The sequence below is a fragment of the Triturus cristatus genome, chromosome 9 (genome assembly GCF_964204655.1).
Source record: "Triturus cristatus chromosome 9, aTriCri1.1, whole genome shotgun sequence".
In the NCBI taxonomy this organism is placed as follows: Eukaryota; Metazoa; Chordata; class Amphibia; order Caudata; family Salamandridae; genus Triturus; species Triturus cristatus.
The window spans coordinates 42,290,663-42,305,467 of record NC_140592.1 but is presented as its reverse complement, the minus strand read 5'-3'; the positions used below and the strand labels follow the sequence as shown (position 1 = coordinate 42,305,467).

General features: G+C 44.4%; 1 protein-coding gene across 2 annotated transcripts in view; it reads left to right on the top strand.

The window, feature by feature from the left end:
• ARIH2 (ariadne RBR E3 ubiquitin protein ligase 2) overlaps positions 1-14,805 on the top strand; it is a 282,679-nt gene that overhangs the window by 130,122 nt on the left and 137,752 nt on the right. For both annotated transcript variants that reach the window (XM_085624353.1, XM_085624352.1), the window contains 2 exons: positions 11,498-11,565; positions 12,869-12,932. In XM_085624353.1, coding sequence (XP_085480479.1) covers positions 11,498-11,565; positions 12,869-12,932 — 132 coding nt within the window. The remainder of the gene's footprint in view (positions 1-11,497; positions 11,566-12,868; positions 12,933-14,805) is intronic.

Here is a 14,805-nt window from a genome sequence, read left to right as displayed (position 1 = left end):
CTTCGGCTCCATCCTCAGATTGTTTTTTTCCGCCATCGGGCTCGGATGTGATACTTCGTGCTCCGGCTTCGACGGAAAATCCTCGTTTCTTCGAGTTTTCTTCATCATCTTCATCTCTCGAAGCGTCACTTTCTCCATCCCGTACATCGGCACCGGCCTTCGGGCCCTCCTCGACTCCGGTCCCGGCCGATGGAAAGGACTCCGTTCAAAAAGTGCCCAAAATGTGGGTCTAAATTTCCCCACACCGACCTCCATCAGGTGTGTAACCTTTGCCTCTCTCCAGAACACGAGGCTAGAGACTGCCCCGCCTGTAAGTCTTTTCGATCAAAGAAGACCATCCGGGATCGAAGAGCTCGACGCACCATGGCGCACTCATCCTCCGCAGCTCCACCGGACATCTTCGGAGACGGCGCCGAAGCTTCGGGGCAACTACACACCGAGCAGGAGGACGACGTCAGCGCTTCCGAGGCCGACGACTCCGACGTGGAGGACATCACACCGGCGCAGCGGGTCGTGAGTACTTTACCCCCTCCCACCCCCGCGCCCAAAACGAAAGAGACTCAGGTTACACCCTCGCCTGCAGGCCTGGGTAAAACCAAGCACAAAGCTTCTATCACCCCACCTTCGGGCCCGGTGTCGAAGCCACAAAAGTCTCACGGCAGCTCGGGCTCGAGCCAGCCGACGCCTGGTGCCGAAAAACAGCATCCGGCACCGAAGAAAGCAATACCCAGCTCGACTCCGAAGCCACCGGTGCCGAAGCCTGGACTCTCGGTGCCAACCAAACACAAGCAAAAATCTGTCGGCTCCGGCGCCGAAAACTCCTTCAACGCCGAAAACACCGGAGGCCCCAAAAAAGGCACAGAAACCATCGAAGCCCTCGGCTCCGAAATCATCGGCGCCAGCGGATGATTCAACGCCACTGGCCCTATTTACACCAGACCCTTTGCAAAAGACTCTGTCTAAAGATCCAAAGACTGGGCTATTGACTTTACTTGTCAAGAAACGACGCCTTGACACTCCGGCTCCTCCTCCACCACCCAAACGGAAGGACTCTGCTACTTCTCCCCTCACAGTGCCCTCCCCACTACCTCCTCCTCTGCCTCCTCCACCTCCTCCACCCCCTCCCCCTCCCAGGTCTCCGCCACCCTTACCTCATCGCTCCCCGACCCCGTCCCCAGATCCGGATTACGGGGATCCTGATTATGACCCGGCGGACGCCCCAATGGACCCCACTCCACCGGGGACCCCTGACCCATGGGAAGACTACCACAACCCTGACATACCTGATATGCCTCAAGACGACCTATACCCATCTAGGCAGTCTCCCCCAGAGGACTCCTTAGGGTTCCATCACTTAGTGCAGAGAGCAGCACACTACCATGGGGTGGACATGCACAGCGAACCAGTGAAAGACGACTTCCTACTGGATACATTTGACATTCAGGACAAAGCCACGTCTATTTTGCCCATGCTTAAGGGTGTCACCAAGCATGCTACAGAAGTGTTCAAAGACCCTGTTAGGGCCAGGGTACTGAACCCTAGAATAGAGAAAAAGTACAAGGCGGCACCCACAGACCCTGCATACATTAAGGGCCCTGCTCCCTTAGATTCCCTAGTTGTCTCCACAGCTAGAAAGCGGGCTAACTCCCAGTCCTCAGGAGAAGCCCCACCGCCAGACAAGGAATCGAAACTTTTAGACGCGTCTGGCAAACGCACCGCCTCCCAAGCTGCAAACATGTGGCGCATTGCAAATACACAAGCACTGCTTGCGCGCTATGACAGAGCACACTACGACGAACTTGAGGCTCTTATGCAGCACCTTCCAGAAAAACACAAGCGCAAGGCTCATGACCTGATACAGGAGGGTAAACTAATTACAAACACCTCCATTAAGTGTGCCCTCGATGCAGCCGACACCGCTTCTAGAGCCATAAATACCAGTGTCCTGCTTCGTCGCCATGCCTGGCTCAGGATCTCTGGGTTCAAGCCTGAAGTCCAGGCGTCCATACTCAATCACCCCTTTGACCAACAAACTCTCTTTGGGCCAAAGGTGGACGAAGCGTTGGAAAAGATGAAAAAGGACACAGACACAGCAAAGTCTATGGGGGCACTCCAAATGCAAGCCTCTAAACGTTCCTTTCGACGCTCATCCTTTCGTGGCACAGGCAGAGGCTTCTCCACCGATAGCGCCTCTACCTCCTACAAGTCCCCTCCTCAAAATACCTTTTCAAAGGGCAATCAAAGGGGTGGTTACAGAGGCAACAACAATAAGGGCAGGGGCAAAACCAACAACACCCGTTCTGCCACCCCACCCGCACAATGACTTCCCTCCGCTCCCCCCAGACCATCCCACTCCGGTCGGGGGCAGGCTACAAAACTTTATCCACACATGGGAGTCCATAACATCGGACAAATGGGTGACCCAAATCATTCGGTCAGGGTACTGTCTCGAGCTAACATCTACCCCACCCAATATCCCACCAAGGCACCGTCCAATGTCTCAAGAACATTCCACACTGCTCAAACAAGAGGTACTCTCACTCCTCCAAAAACACGCTATAGAGCAGGTCCCCGTCAATCAACAAAATCTAGGGGTCTACTCCCTATATTTCTTAATACCAAAGAAAGACGGGACCCTCAGACCCATTCTGGACCTCCGGCCTCTAAATGCCTACATACATTCAGACCATTTCCACATGGTCACCCTACAACAAGTCCTCCCGCTCCTCTGTCAGGGAGACTTTCTCACTACCTTGGATCTGAAACACGCATACTTTCACATTCCAATACACCCCTCTCACAGGAAGTACCTCAGGTTCGTGGTGGACGGGCAGCATTACCAATTCACGATTCTCCCCTTCGGGGTCACCACCGCACCACGGGTGTTTACCAAATGCCTAGCAGTAGTAGCAGCACACCTCAGACGTCAACATATTCACGTCTTCCCTTACTTAGACGACTGGCTCATAAAAGCCGCGTCCTACCACCAATGTGTGCAACATACAAACAGCACCATTCAACTGCTCCACCAGCTAGGCTTCACGGTGTACTACCAAAAGTCCCACCTCATACCATCTCACACAAAGCAATATCTCGGGGCCACCATAGACACCTCCAAGGGTTTTGCCTATCCAAACTCAGCCAGAATCGCAAGCATTCAAGCCTTACGCAAAACATTCCTTCCTCAACATTCTCTTCCAGCAAGAGTATTTATGAAGCTCATAGGAATGATGGCGTCTTGCATTTTCATAGTGCCCCATGCAAGACTCCACATGCGTCCACTTCAAGAGTGCCTAGCACAACAGTGGAACCAGGCCCAGGGTCAGCTGATGGATCTGGTGTTGGTGGACGGCCGCACACATCACTCTCTGCAGTGGTGGAACATCACAAACCTTTCCAAGGGGCGGCCGTTCCTGGACCCGGTTCCTCAGGTGATTCTAACAGCGGACGCATCGCTCTCCGGCTGGGGAGCGCACCTCCTACACCTCACAATGCAAGGTCTATGGACGCCACAGCAAAAGTCGCTCCACATCAACCATCTGGAGCTCTTGGCGATCTTTCTAGCCCTAAAATCTTTCCAAAAACAGATTTCAGGCAAAGCAGTCCTCATTCGCACAGACAACATGACTGCGATGTATTATATCCAAAAACAGGGGGGGACACACTCTCCCCAGCTCTCCCGCTTAGCCCAGAGCATATGGAGATGGGCAATTCCCCAAAACATCTTTCTCCTGGCACAGCACGTTCCAGGCGTACAAAACACCATGGCAGATCTGCTCAGCAGACAAACGCAACAACTACACGAATGGGAACTGCATCCACAAGTTCTTCACCCATTCTTCCAACACTGGGGGCATCCTCAAATAGACCTCTTCGCCACCCACGAAAACAAAAAATGCCCAAGCTTCGCCGCCAGATACCCACACCCATTGTCCAAGGGCAATGCGATATGGATGAACTGGTCAGGCAGATTTGCATACGCCTTTCCACCTCTCCCACTAATTCCATTAGTGGTAAGGAAGCTACAACAGCACTCCCTCACACTCATTCTAGTAGCTCCAACGTGGGCCAGGCAGCCGTGGTACACCACACTACTACAACTATCAGTGGTACCACATCAAAAACTGCTCCTATCCCCATGCCTCCTAACCCAGAACCATGGAGAAATCAGGCACCCGGACCCAGCTCAGCTCAACCTTGCGATCTGGCTCCTGAAATCTTACAATTTGGATACCTTAACCTCCCCCCTGATTGCATGAACATCATCATGGAAGCCAGACGTCCTACCACTAGAGCATGCTATGCCGCAAAGTGGAAAAGATTTGTAATTTACTGCGGTAACAATACAATCAACCCTTTAGATGCATCCATACAACACATCATATGTTATCTGCTCCATCTTCACAGGTGTAACCTGGCATATTCATCCATACGCCTACACCTAGCAGCGATCGCTGCTTATCTACAAAACAGACAGCATTTATCACTGTTCAGAGTGCCCGCTATTAAAGCCTTTATAGAAGGCCTTAAACGAGTAATTCCTCCCAGGGCACCACCTTCCCCTGTATGGAATCTAAATGTAGTTCTTACACGGCTAATGGGTCCGCCCTTCGAACCAATGCACAAATGTGAGCTACAGTTTCTCACCTAAGAAAACAGCTTTTCTCGTAGCTATCACTTCCCTTAGAAGGGTTGGTGAAATACAAGCGTTCCCTATACAGGAACCCTTCCTACAAATACATCACAGCAAGGTCATACTTCGTACAAATCCGAAGTTTCTGCCCAAGGTCATTTCCCCCTTCCATCTCAATCAATCGGTGGAATTACCTGTCTTCTTCTCGCAACCTCAATCTGTTGCAGAAAGGGCTCTACATACACTTGATGTTAAGAGGGCTTTGCTGTACTACATACAAAGAACGCAACCTTTCAGGAAAACTAAACAATTGTTTGTTTCCTTCTCTCCACCACATAAAGGCAACCCCATTTCTAAATCAGGGATAGCTAGGTGGATTGTAAAGTGCATACAAATTTGCTATCAGAAGGCAAAAAGAACATTATCTGTTCCACCTAAAGCCCACTCTACTAGAAAGTTAGGGGCTTCTATGGCTTTTCTAGGGAACATACCCTTAGATGACATCTGCAAAGCAGCCACATGGTCAACACCGCACACCTTCACAAAACATTACTGTGTAGACGTGCATTCCAAGCAGCAAGCTAGTGTGGGCCAGGCTGTACTAAAGACACTTTTTCAAACCACTGCAACGGATGCCGGTGGTCGCCGCTAAGGTTGGGTACTGCTATATAATCTATGCTAAGTGTACAATCTGCAGCTCATATGCCTCGAACGGAATATGCTACTTACCAGTATGCATCTGTTCTTGGCATGTAGAGCTGCAGAGTTGTACACGCCCACCCGCCTCCCCGGCTACCTGTATCCGTTCCAGTCCATCTTATTTAGATACAACACACATGGGTTTCTCACTGTTATTACTACGCTCCATCATTTCCCTGTTGGCGAGAAACAATCTGAGGATGGAGCCGAAGCCCATGCGCAGTACGGACCGAAGGAGGAGTCACCGAACTCGTGACTTCCAAAGACTGTCCAAGAAGAAAAACAAACTGCAAACATCCGGGCCCAACACCAGATGGCGATCTATGCTAAGTGTACAACTCTGCAGCTCTACATGCCAAGAACAGATGCATACTGGTAAGTAGCATATTCCTTTTCATTATTCATAAAGAAATCAGTTCTTCTCCTTGTTCATTTGTTGTCCTTTATTGAGGCATGGCAGCATTGGTGTGCATCAATGTATAAGGAGGCACCATGAATTTCTTTATGAAATTGATGGATGTATAGATGTGGACATAGAAAGGACGGGTTAGGGGATTCCTGCAGCCCCCAAAGACAACATATTTCCTTAAAAGAGTTGGAGGTTGCAGATAAATAAGGAGTATTTGCTTAAAGTGTCTATGTGAACTGAAAGAACTGTTTTCAAGATTAAATTCATTTACAACTTTAAAAATAGGTTTGTAGTTAGTTATTTTTCAATAAATTTCACTTATCAAATTAGTTTCATATTTCTAGAAGTTTACTTTGAAAGTTGACATTTCAGTAATTTGTTTTGCCCCCTTCGACAGTTTGGGGATGCAGTGAGGGCAGCTAACGACAGTGAATCGTCTGCATGATGATCTGAGCTGCTGTAAAGGGCTTTCATCAGAAGGGCGGGCATCAGAGGCAAAATGGAGAAATACTCGCACTTAACTCAATGCAGGAGAAATGTATTTTACTCCAGACATTTGATAGAGATTCTGTAAGAGCGGAGGCTATTTCGTTTGTAGAGGCAATTTTGTATGCAGAGGCTGGGTTCCCAGTAGTAGCCATTAAGATGTCTCAGTATTTTAAGCAGTCCCTCAGTGCTACCAACTTATAGGTCACGAGTTAGAATCATGTTGATGCCTACTGTACTATTCACCTTTCTGAAGTCGATTAAATATCATTAAATTGGGTCAGAACGCTTGTTTATTTTAGCTCTTAGAAACACCAACTAGGACTTTCCTCCTGCAGTGGAAACAATGAGACCATGACATGATCATTCGAGAGGGTTCTATGATTGCTCTGGCTTCTTTAAAAAGAACAACTATTCAACACATCAAGTTACTTGGCCTCTACAAGTATTAGTCTGGCAATAGACGTGACTCCAGGATACATTCAGCAGTTCTTGTATGGCCCTTCTCTTGGGTAGGACATTCAAAGTAGGAACTACTCCGCCCTGAAGACAAAGGTGCTTTCAATTGAATCCCAGAATAAAAAAATTAAAAGACAAAGGAATGGATATAAAAAATCTCTACAACACTTGTTTCATTGAGGTATAGACTTAGAAGTTGTAGGCCACCACCAGAACCCTTCCTGGATTAGGCTTTGCCTGCAAACGGGGTGCCAAACAAAGGAGGAGACAGATCAGAACCTCTAGTAAGAGTCCCATGGCAACTTTCAACAACTGTTGGGTTGTATGCCCAGGTCTAGTCCATGTGCATTTAAGAGCAGTCTCCCTAGCAGCACTACACAAATCTAGACACTATGATAGGGTGCCAAGAAGGAAAACCCACTTGAATCTCATTTGAGCTATGCAGAAATACTCCGTAGGCTCTGTGTTCATGTGGCATGAATAAAACTATTTAGGCTAAGTACAAAGTATTACATTTGGCGCTAGCCAAGCCATTCAGAAATATAATAAGTACCGGAAAGCAGTGTGATGGCAGTATCATCTTAACTGGAATGTTTATCCTTCGCTGAAAGAGGGGCACTTTCTATGGTGGAAATGATTATGAGCGAAGTAAGACGGCACAGACCTCAAGGATACCCTGTTGCCCCTCTGCAAGAAAGCTTAAACTGTTGTGGCAGTTGTAACTTTCAGCATGACCAAAACCACAACTGAAGCTCCTCTGGAGAGGCTAAGAATAGTAAGCAAATGCCCTTTAATGTTCTGGTCAGAGCTTGAATCTACATCAAATTATACGTTTATGGTGTGACATGAATATTACTGTCCCTCAACACTTCTTTTTTTTATTAAATTCTTTTTACTGGCATTTATAGTAAACATATTGCATATGTACGTATGGATTTACAGTAAACATGTGCCCTTGGACCAGCGTGTACAGATGTTGCTATTATAGTCAGCGGATCTCACAGGCTTAGAGTGTCAAGGTCCCTGCCCTATCCTATGTCTGGGCCCATCCCACCGACGTGCGCTGTGGATGCCGCATTACATGGGGGCTGCTAAATGTATCCATATCCCCTGAGTGAGTTGTCCCTCAGGTCGGTGAAGCGCGGCCAACTAATTACTATTAACGAACTGGGGACATGTAAACTGGGGAGTGCACCATATCTGGGATTAGAGACATTGTGAGTCTAATGTCGGAGAGCAGTGTCCTTGCCTGTCGCCGTGCTAGGTTTTCGCAGACGCGGGGAAGGTTCGAGGGAGGGGAGGGGCAGGGGTCGATGGCGGGAATTTAAATCCCTGTCCGTGTATGGGCCGGTCCCTCAACACTTCATGATAACGTTTAACAGCTTTGTGGGAGAGAATTGTGAAATATTGCCAAAATGTAGGTATCCAGATTTTGTAGAGACTTATCCAAACAGACTCCCATATATATTGTTTGATTATGATATGGATTTATGACAACAGCATCGTGCATCATAATGTCTTCCTACTGAAGGCTTATTCCGTTGCCTGTACATTGTTAGAAGCTCTGTTACTGTTCACTGTTATGAAATTATTTAAATCAATTGAAACCGAATCTAGTTTAGTATTATAGTACTATGGTTGCTTGTTGGTCTATCCCTTCATTTGAAATATTGTTTATGGCTTATTTATTCCCTCTGCACTGTAGTAGCCACTATACTTTCCTTCAAGAATTAATCTATTCCCATGTGTGAGGATTTTCCTTCCTTACTTGGAGCCTATATTTCCCAGACAGTGATGGGTCATGTCAGTCAGTAATTGTTTGCCCTTTGTAAGATTGTACCGTGGAGCTTGCTGATTTAGTGGGCAGCATGTGTCAATATGCCAAGGACTGTTAATTGAACGTGTAAGGATAGACTTATAAGTACTTGAATTTCTATTGGATTCTTTGCACTTGAAAACAAACTTTGGACAAACTTTAAGTATTATCATTTTTGCCTACATTGATTTTTATAGACCCGAGTATGCCATGAAATATGATTATCACGCATAGATCCTGGGGTTGGAGCTTTTGCAAATAAGCATGGGATCACTTTAAAACCTTTGGACAATTGCACTTTAACCCGTAGTCACTTTAGATTGTCCTCGAATAATACTGTTTATATTTACATTTTATTTTACATATGTATATAATTTATGGAAATATTGATAAATAGGATACCACATGTAAGTCCTTTGTGTCGGTGGCAGCTGATAACTTGCAAATATTTGGTTATCATGCATATATCCTGCGGCTTGAGCTAAGATGTGCATACAAACATTGAGTTATTTTATAGTCTATTCAGTCCCAATAGACTTTTAAAATATATTGGTCTCATCTTCCATTTCAGGCCAGTGACTGTACCCCTCTATAGCATGTAGCAAAACAAGCACTCGTACATTGATGAGTACTTGGTGTACACACTCTTGTGCGTTAAGTAGAAATTGTCATACTGAGACAATTCTGTCTAATAACTCAAGGCTGTTTACAATAAATACTTAGTATATAGTACGTAAAATTTGTGCCTTGTTGGATACTTTTTTCTGCAGTACCAAAAAACTTCTATGGAACATGCTGTCTCTTCACTTGCACCCAGAGTTACTCTTCAATACAAAGATTTATAATGTGTTCAGTGCCTCTACACACCTATGATGCAGTAGGAGTGCATGAGTTTTGGAAACATTTACACCCATTAGCTGCACACAGGCTATACAAAATTAGGTAGAAACGTAATATGGTAGCTACCCGCCAATATGTAAACAAATACTGTATGATGTCATCAGTGATGTCATATGATATCATAAAACATCATAAGTGAGATCCTAAGCAGTGCACGGCGGCGATCCAATTTCTAGTTGGAGCTGCTAACCATGCTGGTGAATTTCATGTTTTTTTCCTTAAAGTTTAATGTTTTCCCCCGGTTGGTTTTGACTCCTGGGACAAAGCAAACAGAAGGAGATGATAGACGGAGCGCTGAAACTTCTCAGACACTCACCCCCAGTCACAGATCTGGGTTGAATCCATCATCGTTCTTTAGCTCACTTTGCCACCCCAGTTCAGACTCAGCCATGTGCAATTCAGTCTTGACCCTGTTCCTCATCGGAACAGTCCAGCTCGAACTGCCAAACCAGGTCTTCCCTGGACCAGAAACAAGCATCCTGGAAAGCGGTTTCGGGGTAACAACCCTCATGAGCCAGGCTAGCTTGAGGTACCTTGCTCACTTTGCCAGCCGCCCCTGGGGGATGGGGGTCCCAGGGCCATTAGTGATTCCTGCATGGGGTTTGCCTGCCCCCCTCCCTTTTGAAATTACATCTGGGCCCGTGGGATGGAGCGCCTCAGGCCAATATCGGCCCGGGAGGAGGTCCATGTGCCCCCCTCCCAGTATTTTTGAAGGCCAGGCCCCAGGGGAATGGGGTCACTGAGCCCAAAATCAGCCTGGGGATGCGGGTCCGCCCCACATCGTAAATAATATATATCTTCCCAGGGAAATGGCTTCCGGGGGCTGGGGAGAGGTCAAAATACTCGGAGACCGCGCTTGTGTTTTTATTATATTTTGCCACAGATCCTCTGCAAAATTTGCGGCGAACTTAAAAACAAAAGAATAATTTTTTGGGCCAGGGTATTTTTTGGGTCAGGGTATTCCTTTGAGGTGGATTGTTTGAGACTCAGGCTGAAAAACAGTCTCTCAAGATAGCTGCCAACACTGCCTGGTTGAAGTGGTGGTAACCAATCAAATCTCATCACGTCCCTAGATATACATCAATAATTTTTCTTTTATAACTCCAAAAGTACTTAACGGATTTACACAAATAGGGCTTTCTGGACCAACATCTACCTTTTTGCCAAATTTGGTGTAATTCCGTTAAGTGGTTCAAGCTGTAGTGTCTACAATCCCTATGGGAAATTGCTTGGAGGAGAAAGCATTTTGGGACCCCCCTTTTTCTCGGCCCCCACTTGACGAATCACCCCAAAACGTTCCAGAAAGCAGCAGAAGTGAATGGCAAACTAGTTTTCAAAATATTATGATGGTTTGTCAAACAGCTCCGAAGTTATTAGCAAAACAAAACCCGCTTTTCCTGTGGAAACTAGGTCCTAACTAGAACTACCTACCGGCGATCGCCAGAAGGTAATGTATATGTATAAAAATATAGATCTATATCCACACTCCATCAATACTGGTAATTGCACTTTGCCGATCTGCATATATGGTTTATTCCAGACATTTGTTTTAAAAATATATAACTAAAATCAAGGTGCAGAGGGTTACATTTGCACAGTAAATTAAAGTGATATTGAAAAGTTCTTGTGACAATTAGGAGAGCTGCTTCCATCTGTAAAGTAATTTTCAATCGATACAGTATAGAGCTCTAATGTTGTAATACTCTTGAATTTCATCTTTGCACTGTAGTCGTAAATGTGTCATGTACGTTGCTCTAAACAACGTGTTGTTGGGCCACATCCATTTTCACTGCCATGTCATAAGTAGGTTTGTGAGGGGAGGCTAAATGGATTGTGTGAAACTCAGGGGTGCTGACTGAACACCCTACGTCTCTGATCTTACATTAAGCCGTTGCTGGGTTTTATCTGCTTGTCACTTTAGAAATTCTATTCCCCCACATGTGAGGTGCATTTCCTTGATCAGTGTTATACTTTGTAGGCATGGATCTTGCATGAAACTAAGAATAACTGCATATTTTTAACAAATTAAATGTATAGTATTTAACACAAGGTTGCGTATGTCCCTGAAACCTGCATCCTTCTTTCTTGATTTCAGGTTTCTCACTCGGTAACAAAGCTTGTATTAGTTCACTTCCATTGGCAGATTTCAGATATTTTAGAAAGGTGAGTTTCTTTTCTCTCTACCTCATTCCCAGGGGATTGGCATGCCTGAGAAAGTAAAACGGGACTGTTTTGTAATCACTGTGTCCATGGTGTAGGTGCCGATGTGCACAGACTTATGTGGAGATTCAAAGTCCTGCTGTAAGTTATGACTTTTAAAAAAAATATTTACTCCATGACTGAAACTTCACCTCCTTAGTATAAACCCAGGAAGGTGTTTGCACTATCATGGAATGATAGCATCACCATTTTTAACCAATGCTCTTATCAAAATGGCCTTAGCGTTCTTTGCATATTTTATTGGATTTGGATGAATTTAATATAATGTAATATAGAGTTTCTAGTGATTGTGTTTGTATGGTTTTATCCATTTTAATCTATGTTCTTTAAACTTTATTGGAACTGTATTGCATGAATGAACATTTTATGATACATTGTACTTTTATGATCTTATTCTTTGAGATCGAATAAAGTTATATTGACTGACTGATTGCATCACGCACAGTTGTTTCCGCATCCACTACAATCAGTAATAAGCATAGCGATTTAAGATCTATATTTGTGGTTAAAGGATAGCCTAGTAAAACTGAATTACAATTTCATATAAAAAAGCTTTTTCAACTACATTTGCAGAACTTGGCTCTACGGCTTGAATCATGCCCCCTCTCAAGATACAGCATTGATATTTTCTAAGTTTCTTCTATATACCTATTAAACAAACGTGACCAGCACACACACTTAATTAGCAGTATTCAAGTGGTTCTTGGCTTTTTACAACGTAGGTTGCACAGCAATTCATGCACAAGAGTCCTTGTTTCTTTAGAACATTTTATTCAATTTTTCACAAGATAAAAAAAGGATTCTCAGTAGCCTACATGGCTATTTAAGAGTGTGTGCTGGTCACATTTGTTTAATTCGATTAAGGGTGATATCCTTACAAAGAAGAATAGGGGACTGTTCATCCCATTTGGAGCACCACATGAAGGAAATTATATTCACTATAAGTGATAGGTGCAATTGTCTTTGCCTCAGTCTCTTTCTCTGTAAATCACTCTTTCTTCTATATACCTGTCTGCCTACTCACAAAATATGGTGCCTCTAGACAAAGTTTCTAAATCCAGTAAAAGTAACCGTGGCAGTGCGAGAGAGGTCTAAAAATGTTGCATGCTTTTTGGTTTCCAGTGTTTACCTTCTTTACCCAGGTTACTGTAGGTCCAGTTCCTAGAACAATGAAATGTATGTTTTTTTCCCCCTAAGGCACCAAATGTAATACACTTTAAAATACTGATTGACATATGTTTCCTAGGCACAAGTCCAACTCTACTCAACTATTAGCTGACGCAAGAGTGCAGCCTTGCTCTTCGAAACACGTAAGTAGCCTGATGGACAAAGTATGTTATGCCGCATTACCTCCCTGTTCAGTATGAGGCTAATTTTAATCAACATCGTGGAATGTTTGCTCGTGATGCAAGTAAAATCGACTTGGAAAAAGTTCTTAAAGTTTAGTTCTTCTAATTTGAGTTTGGTAGGCAGGAGAGAAGTACTTGATAGGGAAGCCTAGAAAGGACCCAAGTTAGTGCATGTCCGATTGAAAGCCGGTCCATTGAATGCTGTCCAGAGAAGTGTCTGTATTACTTTGATTGTGAAATGAAAGTTGGTGTTTCCCTCTTTTGTCACAGGTAAATTATTTTTTTTAAATCAGTAAGAATGCGATTTCCCTGAGCCATGGATTTCAATTCATGTGGATTGAGATGAGAACTTCTTGGTTTTTGAAGTGCTTTTAAATTCCATTTGAGTCGTGTTAAATTGGCTCCTCCAGACATTAAGACACAAGACCATTATATGTAACAAAGACCCGTCTTGCTAAAGCAAGCTTACAAGCTCCCGAACATGAGTACCACAACCAGCTGTAATGTTGGAGTTAGTGCATACATTTGAGGAAACTCTCAAAGTGGATGAAAGAAATGGCAATTATCAGATCCAACCAAGTCCTTTGTAGCCAACCTAACATTTCACTAATTGCTAACTGTTGAAATCGTCTTGGACTTTTCACATAAAGATGTACTCCTTTTTGGATGAAACCAGCCTTTCTCTAAAAGATGAAAGCTAGTTCTTTTGCAGTTGCATTTGGCGTTTTAAGTCCGGCTATATCTGGAAAGGCCTGATGTTGGTGCATCACCATTTGCGAGTTTCTATGTGGTGCTAATGCTTTTATAGCTCATACATACTAGCCATAACCTTTTCCACTCATTTGGCAAGTTGTGAAGCTTCACTCCGGTCGACGTGTGGACTTTCAGGGTTTTTTTTTTTCTTGCATGATCTCTTCTCTTGTGAAGGTTTTTGTTCAAGCAAAGGATACAGATGCCGAGGCTCCAAAAAAATCCTTAAGCCACAAAACCCACTACACAGACAACAGGTACCCCACCTCAATGAATTTACAGTCCCAGTAAACGGTGCTGCCAGTTTTTAATCTTGGAGAGTCCTGTTGCCACTTAGGACACTGTCCAAGGCACTGTAGTCCATTAACCAGTTCGGGACCCAGTTTATTCCTATGTTTAATGGAGCTCTGAATAATGGCCCTTTTCGTTGGAGACCAGAGACAATACAGGTAGGTTTCGCTCTTGTGGAAGGGAAGCTGACTTTGTTATTTAACCACTTTATTTTTTATTTTTCAAATGGAATCAAAGAGCATATATGAAATAATAAAAGGTATTAAATATTTTTTTTTTTTAGAGTGGGGAATAATGGGGAGGGAGCACAGGTACATCTCAACACATCGGGTATATTGCTTGTAAATATTGTACAACTCCCTTGTTCATTATATTTCTTGTCCAGTAGCTGAGTAGCATTGTACATATGCATTTGATTTGGTATCTCATGAGTCCAATTTATCGTTGGGTTTCTAGCAGTTTGACATTTCTGAAGGAGCCGGCTTGAGTTACCCACATCTCCTCCCTCTCTGGCTAGTAGCGCTCATGTTAGTCTCTGTGTAGTTCTCTATTTACAAAGGGTTGAAACGCAGTCCATACTTTATCAACATTTTATGGATTATCATGTAGTAAGGCTGTTAGATTTAACATCGCACAAAATTGCTTATTTTATCCCACCATAACTGCTCCGGTGCGGGATCAGAAGACTTCCACACCTCAGCTTAAGGTATTCTAGCTTCAAGTTGTAGCCAAGAGGCTGAAGTAGGACATCAGTGGACACGCTTTTGTTAACTGTGCAGCCTAGGAGCAATAT